Below are 13199 nucleotides of genomic sequence, written 5' to 3'. Positions count from 1 at the left end.
TAGTACAGCTGCTCATTTCTTGTGTGTGGTCCATAGGAAAGAGTTTCATGTTAAGGGATACTGCATTTCTCCAGCAAGGAAAAGCTGACTCTTTCCCCCCACTAATGGGCTCACTGCAGTTTGGAGCAGTGTCTGGAACGCAGGTCTTACAGGCACCTGACAGAACAGCCTCCCCCAACCTGTCTCCTTCCAGATGTGTTGAACTACAACTCCCATCATTGCAGTGTGGAGCAGTGGGAGTTGTAGTTCAATACATCTGAAGGGCACCAGGTTTGGGAAGCCAGACATAGGCAGTGGCCATAACATCACCCATTAAGGTGCTGCCATTTAATGCTGGTCTCTCTCACATGCTTCCATGTGCATCTCACTTAGATCCTAATGCCAGTATTCAGCCTGAAAAATGGGGTCTTGCACAGGAGCCAGAAGTGACTGGACACTAGACAAAACGTGGCCATGCCCACTCTCACACCCACACATGGAAACCCAGTAACCTGTCTTCAGGCCTTGCTTAAGACAGCTGAATTGACTCTGTCTTGAGACCAGTTAGGGAATGTGATTCCAAGGGTTCAGCATCCTTTTAAAAAGGATGGAACAGTAGGATGGGGCGATCCCCTTTCTCTGCAGAATGGCTGCCTCCCCACTCCCAGCCATTACATGTAGAACAGATATTGCGTTGTTGCATCATCCCACAAAGGGAAAAATGCAGTGGTGGTATGCTTTAAACTCTTGATAAATCTTGCCTCCACTAGTGTTTGGGTTCTTCTCAATTTAACAGTTTTATTTTCTTAAGGATAAAGATGGGGAGGAGGGCTATACAGATGATATCACTTCAGAGAGAAGGTTACAGGTGGAACATCTAGTATACAATATTTGAGATAATTGCTAATCTTAATTCTGTTAGGTGTGCACACCCCACTGCATGGTGAGAAGTTTCAGGAGTTCCAGCACGTATCCAGGATTCAGTTTCCTTAGATGGTCGCTGGAGACTTATGGCATTTCTGTGACATACGGTTTATTCATACATATATACAGGTTGAGCATAAGATGAGGGTTCACAGCATTAACATTCCAACATATTCCTGCTCCCCATCAGATTTCTAGGGGAGCTCATAGTGGTACAGAATTTCCTGCAGAGAGCAAAGTCAGCTTTCTGCCCGCTTCTCCAATCCAGTTCCAGCAGAGACTGACTTCCTGCTACACACACACACACACACACACACACACAGACACACACACAGCCTCTCTTGCCCCCTCCCCTTGCCTACTGGGCGGACTAAGGAGGAAGGCATCTCCGCCCATCATCTATACCTTCTTGAGCCAACCTAGTTCCCATAGAAACACATCACCAGACTGTTGGTGGCTGTTGCCTCAAGGCACCCACACTGATAGCTCTACATACAGAAATCTTAAATTTCAGATTACATAATTGGAAGGGATCCTGAATCTCTTTGCAGTCATAGGCACTGGGCTGTAAGGGGCTCCTGAAAGGTCATTCAGACCAACCCTAAACCCATAACAATTCCAATGCCAGGATGTTTGTGTTATCATCAACACTGCTTTGTGAATGGTTGCTCTGTGCTTATTTTACTATATATACTTCAGCTTTAGCGTTAAGTGTCATTGGTCTGTATTTTTCCATTTAATTTCTCTCTGACTTCGCTATTCACATTTCTTTTCTCTACACACCTGTATTTTTTGCCTTTCATTTCCCTATGTCTTCACTATTTACATTTCTTTTCTGTACTGTCCCGTGTGTACCATACCAATTCAGGATAACACTTCATGCAACTGAAAGGCTGTGCCATAATGAATTTGTTAGTTTTCAAGGGACCGCACAAGTCTGTGTTATCTTTTGTCACATCAGACTAATGCACCTTCATGCTATTTAATTTTGTTCCAGACCAGTATATCAAGAAGGGTCTCCAGCTATTGATGAATGTAGAAATGACTGGTTTCTCAGGGTCTTTTGTAATGAGGGTTCTTTATTCAGCCTCGTGTGGCGCAGAGTGGTAGGCGGCAGTATTGCAACGGAAACTCTCCCCACGACCTGAGTTCGATCCCAGCGGAAGCTGGGTCCCAGGTAGCCAGCTCAGGTCGACTCAGCCTTCTGAGGTCAGTAAAATGAGTACCCAGCTTGCTGGGGGAAAGGTAGTCATGACTGGGGAAGGCAATGGCAAACCACCCCGCTACAGTCTGCCATGAAAATGCCAGCGAAAGTGGTGTCCCTCTAGGAGTCAGCAATGACTCGGTGCTTGCACAGGAGGAACCTTTCCTTTCCTTTCCTTTCCTTTCCTTTCCAGTACATTAAAAATTCACCATAACACCATGGCAGGGAATTCCAGGTTCTTTACCAAAGTTACAGGCTGGCTTTCCCTGGCTAATGTTTGTATTCTCCCTTTCAGCAACCGCAGTGATACCTACACCTGTTAGTGAAGACTCTGACTCTGACTATGAACACTATGACTTCATCGAAAAGCCACCTGTGGCCCTCTCTACCTTTTACAGTGAGTATCTCACCCCTGCTGCCACTGGCAGACAAACTGCTGTCTCGTCAGCAACGTTCAGGCTGTTCGGGCCAAGCTAGACATTTTGCAGAAGATCTGTGACACTTGCGTTGTTTTTACTTTAATGGAGTTCTGAATTTGATCGGAGCTGGTGAAGGCTGGTGGTTCTGGTTCAGCACCTTGGATAGCTCCTTGAGAGCTCTGGCTGCTTCCGACTGAAACCCAGAGTAGATCCACAGCCCCACCGAAATTGGAGCCCCCAGCCTCCACTAAAGAGCTGTGTTGTTGGGAGAAAAGGATGTTTAACCCTTTCCCTTGTGCTGTTTTCCAAACCTAAATCCCCTCCTCCCTAGCTGTTGTTATCCCCGCAGTGGAAAATATAGTACATATTCTTGCCCACGGGCCCCACAGCAGCCTGTGTGCAGGGGGGTGACTTAGATCAGGAAAATGGCGTGAAGCTTAATGCCCTCCTTCCCCAGCACTCCTGCTCCTTAGTACAGTTAGCACATCCTCAGCTCCCTCCGCAGTCCCTCAAGGGCCCTGCAGTTCCCCCCCCCCCCCGCTTCATTCCTGACCATGCAGTCTGAAGTTCTATAGAACCTATTGCGAAGGTCTCCCTGGGGTAAGGAAAGAGTAAGTGCAGAATTAATTTTGTGAGATGCAAGTTAGGCTTCAATCAAAGCACCCCTCCCCCCATCTATGTATCGGACCCCTTCCCTCCAAGGGTCTGTTTCTGAGAGCTTGATGGGGTCTGCTTGGCTCCTATTTTCAGATTCTCTTCGCTACCGAGCAACTGATGAAAATATTCCTCCATGCAATTCCACCATGCCAACTTTGCATGCAGAGTGTGAGAGCATGCTTCCAATCTCAGCGGGCTATCCCCATGAGGGTGAGAGACTTCTGCATGTTTTTGTTGTTGTTGTTGTATTGTTATTATTTTGGCAGAATACATGTGCAGTTGCTTGTGGTTTGTTATGCTGAATCCAGCCTCACTGCCACATTAAATCCATAAGTTATATATCCCCTGAGAAGGATCCTGTGATGCACTTCTTAGATGGCATGTCGCTCCAGGGGCAACAGCAACTTCTCAGGTTACTTGTGCAGTCAGATTGGCCTGGCGCCTGTTCTGTCACTTGAGAATCTGTCCTATGGTGTGATGAGAAACCTAACTTTCTATCCATTTAGCCTTTTCCCTCTCTCCTCTCCTCTCTAGCATACCAATTCAAAAATGGAAAGTCTGTCACACAGAATCACCAATGGCTGCACCAACCAGTAGTCAAGGTTGTTAAGGTCTCCAGCATTGACCATTTGGGCTTCAGGTGGTACTGGACGACTGATTCTCGCTTTTTGTGGCAGTCACCTTTGCCATGTACGCTTCAGTGTTTGCTTCAAGGGTCAAAGATGTGTCCAGAAGCACCCAGTAGATAACATGCCCAGGAGTCACAGGAAATTGTACCTCCTCGTACATGTCTACCAGATGTACCTGAGTGTTTGGTAATGTACTTCTCCCCTTCACGTTTTGTGCACCCACCACAGCAATCTCCTGTGTGTTCTCAGGACCATGTAAAATGTGAGTCAGCACTGAGAACGTTACTGTGAGGCACCTTATAGAGAGCTAATTCAACTCTGTTTCAGATAATGAGGGATACACCAGGGTAGGCATGGTCAGACACATGCTGAGGGCCCATATCCCAGCAGAGCCCCACTGATAAGAGCCCCCTAGAGTTGCTCCTCCTCTTCCTCTTTGCAGCAGACTTGTTCACCTGCCTCTCGCTCTAGCCCAGACAAAAATGGTGGTGAAACGGGGGAGCAGTAGAAGCCACTGCCTCCTTGCTCGCTGGCTCGCTGCCTGGCAAGCAAATGTGTAATAGTGAGAAAGAGTCTGAAGAGCAACAGCAGTTGATGATGGTGGCAGTGAAAAAGTAGACTCATTGAGAGAGGAGACCCATTAACAGCGTCTTGCCCAGGGGCCCTCAAAAAACTGGAGCTGGCACTGCGACACGCAGAGGTACCCAAAGCTGTTTGATGCCTTTCTGTACTGGAAGGCTCAATGTATCCATGGTTTTCTCCAGCACAACCTACTGCTGAAGACAGTGACAGCACATCTTCTGGAGATGCAGAATGGTATGAGAACATCCAGAGACCAGAACAACAGGGAGACCATCCAGGAAACGAGCCTTCCTTTGGAGGTGAAAATCAGCAAAGGGTAGCCTTTAATTAGTCAGTTAGTACACTTATTTGTTCAGCCAAAGATCATCACCAAATAAAACACTTGGGGCACCTTTTCTAAACGTTCGAAACAAACTCAGAATGTAGCTGCCCAGCTCCTGCATGTGCTTCATGGTACTAGGATTCTTAACAAGAGATCAGATCGTTACAAGGTCATCATCATCACCAAACCTTGTTGTTATGCAGTTGTTTCTGAAGTAGGACAGCTGTTCACAGCCACACTACTGTGCAGGAGCTCCCAGCCAAAGGATGGTTTGGGCCAGGGATAGCCAACATCTGTATTGTCAGAGGTTGCTCTGTCTTCCAGAGGTGCAAAGTTTTGATGGCTACCAGCTTGGATGGCCTTAAAAAGGGGATCAGACACATTCATGGAAGATAAGGCTATCAATGGCTACTACTCATGATGGTTGTATATCACCGCCAGTATCAGAGGCAGTATATCTTTGAACACCAATTGTTGGGGAACATAAGCAGGAGAAGACTATTGTCCTCGTGCCCTGCTTGTGGGTTTCCCGTGGGCATCTGTTTGGCCAATGTGTAAACAGAATGCTAGACTAGATAGGCCTTTAGTGTGATCCAGCATGGCTCTTCTTAAGTTTGTCTGTGAGCCAGAAGTATATATTGCCATACAAACTGAGCCCTTCACAAGTGAGATCAAGTTCTTAGTGAAGCTGGAACCATCTAGCAGTATGTTGTGGAGCATATGTGCTAAGGCGTAGTATTACATACCAATTTGTACTTACATGTTACATACAAAATCCAGGGAGATATAACGTTCAAAGTAAAATGTTCTGCATAAAGCTGCAGGCAAATGTTTGACCATAACTTGATTAAAACCCAGTGGGGCTGCCAGGGGCCAGATATCATTTTTTGTAGGGTGGGGGCTAGGATTTGGCCCATATGCTTCCAGTTAGGCATCCTTGGCTTAGGCAAAACAGGTTACTGTTATGGGACATTACAAGGCCATGGGTGATGCACATTGTCATCTAAACATAGAGCTGCCACTTCTTGCAGTCCGCAATGCATGGTTCTAGCAATGGCCAGGCAGAACAAAATCCCAGAGCTCCCAACCCCAAGAATTAACAGTGCTCTCCCCTTATTACCCAATGAGACACACACACACACACACACACACCCCTGAGAGGTTGCACAGCTGGACAGTAAGGTCACCAAATACCTCAGCTAGCCTCTTAGTATCTTTCTTCTGAGGTGTGTCCTCCTGCTTCCTGGTCACTGACCTGAAATCACTTGTCCTTTCTTTGCTTCAGGTTTGACAGCGTTTTCCAGACCTTTGGAGAACAGCGAGGCTGTGCCTGGGAATGACTCATTTGACAGCAGCGATTATGATGACATGTGGTCCTAAGGGGCAGGATTGCTGCAGGGATGCAGCCGCTCCATATGACTCGCTAGGATTTTCTTCTTCAGAAACAGCTAAGGATGACAAGCCTGAGAATTGAAAGAGATTGGTTTCCACTAGGCTCAGCCATGAGGATTCAGCATTTGGAAAGAAGCCCAACAGATCCCAGAATTAAATCCTGCTCACAAAGATACGTAGTGCCCATCCCAGGATCAAGTAGAAATATGTCACACTCACACAGATACATTTTTCCACTTTATGCTATTGTTGGAAAAGCCCTATGGGGAGAAACACGGCGCTCTGGACTAGATTCCCCTTACTTGTTTTTGTTTTGCAGCCAGTGATGTACTTTCATAAAGTAGTTAAGACAGATATTCTTAAAGCCTGTTTTGGTTCTAGTTCCAAAATACAGGCAGCTCAGACAGAAGCTTCCAGAAATAAGCACAGCCCTATCACCTTGAACTACAACACCAACACATACTTCCCCCCTGTGGTGCCAGCAAGGAGGAAGTTAAGCTTAAGTCCTAATTCTTGGAACTGGAACTCATCTGGAAGGAACCAGGGTTATTGTTTCTTCCTTGGAGAGAGTGCTTAGTTAATTGCCAGTGGGTACTTGAATTTCTGGACAGGGCAAGGGTTCTTTCATTGCTGGGATCAGATATCAAGGCTGCTCCACCTGAAGAAATCTAGAAAGCTCTTTAAAGGATTAGCCTTTCCTAGGATGATGCTCAGGGAGGTATATCTCTTGTGTGTATGTTTTGATTTGATGCCATAATGCTAACTAGACCGCATTGTGCCAAACTCATATGGCAAGAATTTAATAGCCAGTCAGATATGCAACTTCGAGCAAAAGCACAAGCTTGTGAATGAGATGGTTCCAGACAAAGTTTTTATTGTGCACACACCCTACCTCAAACATGGAATTTTACAGGGGTCCAGACATCATCTTCCATTTGTAACCCTGCCATGTTTCCCTACCACTTCCTCCATCTTTCCACAAGAAATCCTTAAAGGAGAGAAAGATGGAATAGCTGCACAATGTCCTTTGCTTGGAAGAGCTAGGAGCCCTCCTCCACCTGGAAGAATCCTAAGTCTGTGCCTGGCCTTACTATTGTCTCATTGTGTGGGATTGTTCAAGTCCCTTTCTCCTTTCTGTAGTTGGGTTTCTCCCTAGTATGGGGAATGGGCAGTGATGATCAGCATCTCACAGTGGTATTAGCTTTCTTCTCTAGGACTTGCAAAGGCTTGTGAGCTCCTGAGATGGAGGGTGGTCTAGATGAGGGATTGCAGATGACAGACCTTCTTCCTAGTCAGAGTTCCCAGCCAGGGAACAAAAACAGGACCAACTATTATTGGCTAAACTTGGGGAAGAGCCATAGTCCTGTGGAAGAGCACAAGCTTTACATGCAGTAGGACCTAGATGCAGTCCTTGGCATCTTCAGCTGAAAGCAAATCAGGTAACAGGGATGGCAAAGACCGTCTGCATGATAACTTGGAGAGCCTCCGTCATAAAGAATAGTTGATACTAGGCTAGATGGATCAATGCTCTGACTAAATATAAGGCAGCTTCATATATGGTATCATCCAGGCTTCCCCAACCTGGTGCCCTCCAGATGTTTTGGACATCATCTCCCAGAAGCCCTAGCCAGCATGGCCAGTGGTCAGGCATTATGGGAGCTGTAGTCCAAAACATCCGATGGGCACCAGGTTGGGGTGGGCTGGTCTAATCTAAGACACACCGTTCTGGCAATTACTTTTGTAAGACTACCATACCCAAGTGTGTGAAGAACAGCATGAGTATGAAGAGTTTGATCTAGTGTAGCACTCAGCCCTCACCTTACTCCATTCCCCACTCCCTAGTGTTGGAGATAACTGCTCTATGTGCCTAGGAGTATTCATTTTGGTGTTAAACATAAGGGCTTTGAAAGCACTGCATGCTGCACTGTGGCTAGGGCAGGATGCATCTAACAGTGGCAGTAATGAATGTATCTGATGAGGCCTAAGCACGAGCATCTTCTATGTCTAACTTACCCATATTTTTTGTGAATTGTATTCTTATTACTCATCCCAGCATGGTAAGTTAGGCCACTGCACTTTTGTAATGATGTGAAATTAAAACAAAAAGCTTTCTTGGGGGCTGGATATCTCCTTTTTATTCCCTACCAGATTTTGGAATTAGAGTAGACAAGTGGGACCTCAACAAAATGCTGCAGCATGGGGTGCTCCTGTTCAGGACAATCTTTTCAATTGACCCCTCCCACTTTTCCACACACACACACCGTGACAGTCAGTCAGTTTTCTGTGGCCGCTAAGGATGCTAAGTCCTCCGTAGGCTGTTTTGGAGGTGGGGGTCCTCCCTCAGTGTGTGTTTTCCCCTCTAAAGATGTTTTTTTCTTCTGCAACCCCTGGGATTTCCCCAAGCTTACTGATTCCCTTGTCCTGTGCATGGTTGGTGCTATTTTGGCTACATTTGACTACAGAGAGCTTCAGCTATGGGGCGATATAGAAATATAATAAATGAAATAAGCAGTGGCACTCACTTCTAAACATCGGAAATAGGGAGGGAGTTGTGGACTGAGAAGAATGGGGATGCATATAAAATTATGCACACCATGCATAAAAAGTTAGGCATGGTGTGGAGAATGTGGATAGGGAGACATTTTTCTCCCTCTCTCAAAATACTAGAACTTGGGGTCATCCTATGAAGCTCATTGGTGGGAGATTCAGGACAGATAAAAGGAAGTACTTCTTTACACAGCGCATAGTTAAACTATGAAATTTGCTACTACAGGATGCAGTGATGGCCACCAATTTGTATGGCTTTAAAAGGTCATTGGACAAATTCCTGGAGGAAAAGGCTATCAATCACTACTATTCCTGATGGCTATGTGCTACTTCCAGTACCAGAGGCAGTGAGCCTATGTACACCAGTTGCTGGGGTGGGAGGGTGCTGTTGTGCTCATGCCCTGCTTGTGGGTTCCTGGTTGACAGCTGGTTGGCCACTGTGTGAACAGAATGCTGGACTAGATGGACCCTTGGTCTGATCCAGCTGGGCTCTTCTTAAGTTCTTATGGGAGGTGGACATCCACCAGCCTGTATCAACAGAGTGGGAACACTTACTGCTTAGTTAAATCATCTCTGGGACATGTTCCCTGTGAAGTTCTCAAGAACCCTGACCCAGCCCTGTTACTTCCAGTATGGACTAAGACGTCATCTTCACATATTACACTCTTCAATGAACAAGATTAGGATGTTTTAAAATACACACATAACAAAATAAAGAGTCATTCACCCAGTTCACACATCGTAACAACCCATGGTTAACAACCCATGAGTTGTTGAAAAGACAAGTGGGAGCAAGTGTGTGTGCTGGTTCCCAGATGTTTGTCCGCTCCCACTGAGATAAACAACCCAGGGAACTCCATACTTTCTCATGATGTCTGAACTTGGAACTCTGTTGAAACCCATGGGTTGTTTAGCTCAGTGGGAGCGGGTGCTCTCACTGTCTTTTCAACAATCCATGGTTTATTATGACATGTGAACTTGGCAAATGTGACAAAAGTGTATCATACACACTATCCCTTGTTTTTTAAATGTTTTTATACCACAGTTCATCCCAAAGGATTCCACAGCAGTTTACAACAGAACTAAATGATAACAATCCATAATATCATTAATGATCACATACATATAAAACTAAAACCAAATAAGCAATGAAACAAGAACGAATTGAAAGAGTAAAACACACACACAATGTGATCGCCAATCAACAGAAGTTAACAGTCAGCAAATGTGATCTGTAATTTTAAAATGGTTTAAGCTCATGTGAAAAGACAACAGGGAGGAGGTTGTGTGAACATGTCTCAGAAGAGAATTCCAGAACATCGGCACCTTTACAAAAAGGTCCCTGCTCCTAGCAGAGGTCAATCTTACCTCAGCATTGGCTGACTCAAAGGCAGAGCCTGGTCTGCAATATGCAACGTGTCAGATTTCTCTTACGTTTAATGCTATTTAGGCAAGCACATGTTAACTCTATCTTATATTAGCTAGAAATGTAAGAATTTACAAGACGCATAAATGTAATGTCTAGACTTAATTCATTCCCCCGCCCCCCACATGTCTAAACTGAAACAAAGTTCTAGGCTTGATATAACAGATATGATGAGGGAACCGAAAATGAATGGCAAAGAGAGTTACTTCAAATGAAGAGTGTGCTTAGCAGAAAGGATTCTCTATGGACAGGGAGCAGATGTTGAGTCAGTACAAATATATATACCTTTCTCAAAGCCACATTTCAGCATGGAGCTGCACATCATATCCCCAGCAGAAGCTCTGCAGACTCTCGGTGCTATCCAGAATAATAACATAACATGCTGCTTTTCAACTCTAACTTACTTATACTGTACGTCACCTTTTCCCTCAAGGGAGAGAGACTCTCCACTAGTTAAGTCTCTTGAGATGATGCACAGGAAGGACCTGTGCAATTCAGAAGAAACTGCTCTAAAGGGTGTGCATTAAATTCAACAGACAGAATGAAAAAGTATCCAGGGGCTCATAACAGTCCCCTCCAGCCTGGAGCTTCACAATCCACATGGGGTGTATAGAGAGCATGTTGCCAGCACAGGATTTGGCATGGCTGTGCTGTACTGATTCAGTGCACCTGGAAGCACTCTCCTATGGGGAAAGATTACAATGCTTGGGGCTGTTTAGGGGAAAAAAAAAAAAAGTGAGTAATGGGGACATGATAGAGGTGTATACAATTATGCATGGTGTGGTGAAACTTTTTAGTTTGTGGGGAGTACTAGAAGAAGAATGCTGTTGCGCTCATGTCCTGCTTGAGCGCTTCCCCTGGGTATCTGGTTGGCCACTGTGGGAAAAGAATGCTGGACTAGAGAGGCTTTTGTTCTGATCCAGCAAGGCTCTTCTTATATTTTTACTTCATCATAAGGCACTATTTACTGCCACACCAATCCCCCATTAGATCATGGGAATTGCCTTGGTTGACAGATTACAGGCCCATGCAATCTGTCTCCGACAGCAGTCAGCAAAACGCCCTTGGGAAGCTCACAAGCAGGGCATGATTGAGTGGGCTTGCCCCTATCGTTTGTCCCTGGGCATCTGGTGTTCAGAGGTACACTGCCTCTGACCATGGAATGTCAATAGCCAATTGAGACTCACTGCCATTGGTCACAGAAGGGGTGGTTATTATTGTTGTCAGTGCCAGCTCCAGGTTTCCGAGGGCCCTTGGGCAAGACACGGCCAAAGGGCCCTCTCCCCCAGTGAGCCTCCTTTCTCATCAACATTATCACCAGCTGCTATTGCTGCTCCTCATCCTCTTTCTCTTCATTGCTACCACTTCCTTGCTTGACGGACTGAAAGGCAGTGAACTAAGTAGGCAGTGGCATCTACTGCTCCTCTTCCTCACCACCACCGTTGTCTAGGCCAGAGCGAGAGGTGCGTGAACAAGCAGGTTGCCATGGTGAAGAGGAGGAGCAACTCCAGGGGACTCTTGTCAGTGGGCCCCTGCTGGGCTGAAGGCTCTCCACAGGTGCTCGACCATGCCTACCCTTGACGCCAGCCACGATAGTTATTTATTTATTTATTTATCTCAGCACCTAAAAAAATAAGGTGCTTTATATGGTAAAAGAAAAAAACAGAGAGACCTGAATTCTGAGGCATCAAAGCACGTCCTGTAGCCCTTATTGCCATCTAGTGGTCAAGGTTAACCGCAACCGTTCAGTGAATGCTGGTTTCCTTGCAGCATGGCATTAAGACTCTTTGTCCACCTTTGCTGACAAGGAATATAGAGCTAATCTGCTGCTGCTGTTTCAGTCATTCTAAAGCCGGTAGCTGCACATTTGGGTGGGACAGATCATATATTTTGCTGTGAAGCGTGTTGGCAGTGACACTTTAGAGAATAACACCCAAGCCCAGTCCAGTGAGTGCAGAGGTTCAGGCTCTGACATGCACATGGAGCTCCTTGCCTTGTTCACATCAATGCAGTGGAGCCGTTCCCCACCCCTGCACTTCGACACCAGCCAACACAATGCCAGCCACTGCATGGGCCATTGCTGATATTCCTTTCCCGCTGCTGCCTGGGAAAGGAATATGATTCCCCCAGCCCCTGGTTTCCCAGGCAGTATGCCCACTGTGATTGTGAGCATTGTGTAGAATGAAACAATATTTACCCAGCACGTCAAACCACAGTATCTGTCCCGGGGAATTCATAATTCTTCCCCTGACTAGTATATCCATTGCTACTGAAGAATTGCGTGAAAAATGGTTCTGCGAGTATTGCAGGTCCCTATAGTACAGTGCCTGTGACATCATTACTAATGAGTAGCACAACTCCTCCCACTCATGGGCTGCCCCATCTTTTAAAAGTTTTAATTACTTCGTTAGTTGCTGAGAACATCCCTGCTGTACCTTTCAAGGGTTGAAACACTGATACATTTTAATATTTCAAAAAGTGCAGCAGCACCGGCAAGGCTATCCTGTTCCATCACAAATCAAGTCTCACTTATTTCATTGGTCTTTGGTTTTATATCTTTTATTTTGTATTTAGTTTCTGGATGGCTGTTCACACCCGCTCCCCAGTGCCAGAGCACACAACTCTCTCCTATTATTAAATACAGAGGATGGCTGTCCTCCTCCACAGCAAGGCTGCCCTCAGCTTTTATGACATGGGGGCAGAATATAGCACTGTTGGCACTGGGCTGGTTCTAGAGCTTTTCTACATGAGATATTTATTGTGTGCTTGTGATTCTTTACTCACAATTGTTTATGGATTCTTTAGATGATGTTGTGATCTTCCAGTTTCACTTCTGGGGTTTTTTTTCAGAGCACTTTCCCATTTTGTTTTGTTTTCCCTTTCAGAGCAGGGAAAATGGAGTATTATTTCTGAAAGCGAAAGAAAGGGTATTGTCCTGCTTGCGTAATTGTGATATTCTGCTATAGCACAGCACCACCTAGAGGTTATGTAGTGGAAAACAAGAAAGGAAAAACTCTTTGTGTAGAACTCGGATCTCAATTCTGCGACGAAACTGAAAGTAGATACAGCAATTAACAGCCTTGTGTAGAAAAGCTCCTAATCTACTGCAAGCATTTCA

At 45.6% G+C, this 13199-nt stretch overlaps 1 protein-coding gene and 1 long non-coding RNA gene across 3 annotated transcripts in view; one reads left to right on the top strand and one right to left on the bottom strand.

Annotated features, from left to right (window-relative positions):
- The window catches only part of CD6 (CD6 molecule), a 59304-nt gene extending 51077 nt beyond the window's left edge, over positions 1-8227 (top strand). Inside the window, exons 9-12 of one of the 2 annotated variants that reach the window (XM_084859107.1) lie at positions 2403-2504; positions 3277-3393; positions 4577-4693; positions 6002-8227. In XM_084859107.1, the coding sequence (XP_084715233.1) occupies positions 2403-2504; positions 3277-3393; positions 4577-4693; positions 6002-6096 (431 nt within the window). In that variant the 3' untranslated portion in view covers positions 6097-8227. The remainder of the gene's footprint in view (positions 1-2402; positions 2505-3276; positions 3394-4576; positions 4694-6001) is intronic. The other variant, XM_084859115.1, reaches the window with a different exon arrangement.
- Positions 5972-13199, bottom strand: part of LOC146357955 (uncharacterized) — a 58376-nt gene continuing 51148 nt past the window's right edge. Inside the window, exon 4 of the long non-coding RNA XR_014792451.1 lies at positions 5972-6179. This is a non-coding gene — a long non-coding RNA (uncharacterized LOC146357955). The remainder of the gene's footprint in view (positions 6180-13199) is intronic.

The sequence above is a fragment of the Heloderma suspectum genome, chromosome 1 (genome assembly GCF_057233095.1).
Source record: "Heloderma suspectum isolate Gila_16-S chromosome 1, 16-S_ref, whole genome shotgun sequence".
Lineage (NCBI taxonomy): Eukaryota > Metazoa > Chordata > Lepidosauria > Squamata > Helodermatidae > Heloderma > Heloderma suspectum.
The sequence above is the reverse complement of the archived record's forward strand: the minus strand, read 5'-3'. Positions and strand labels throughout refer to the sequence as shown.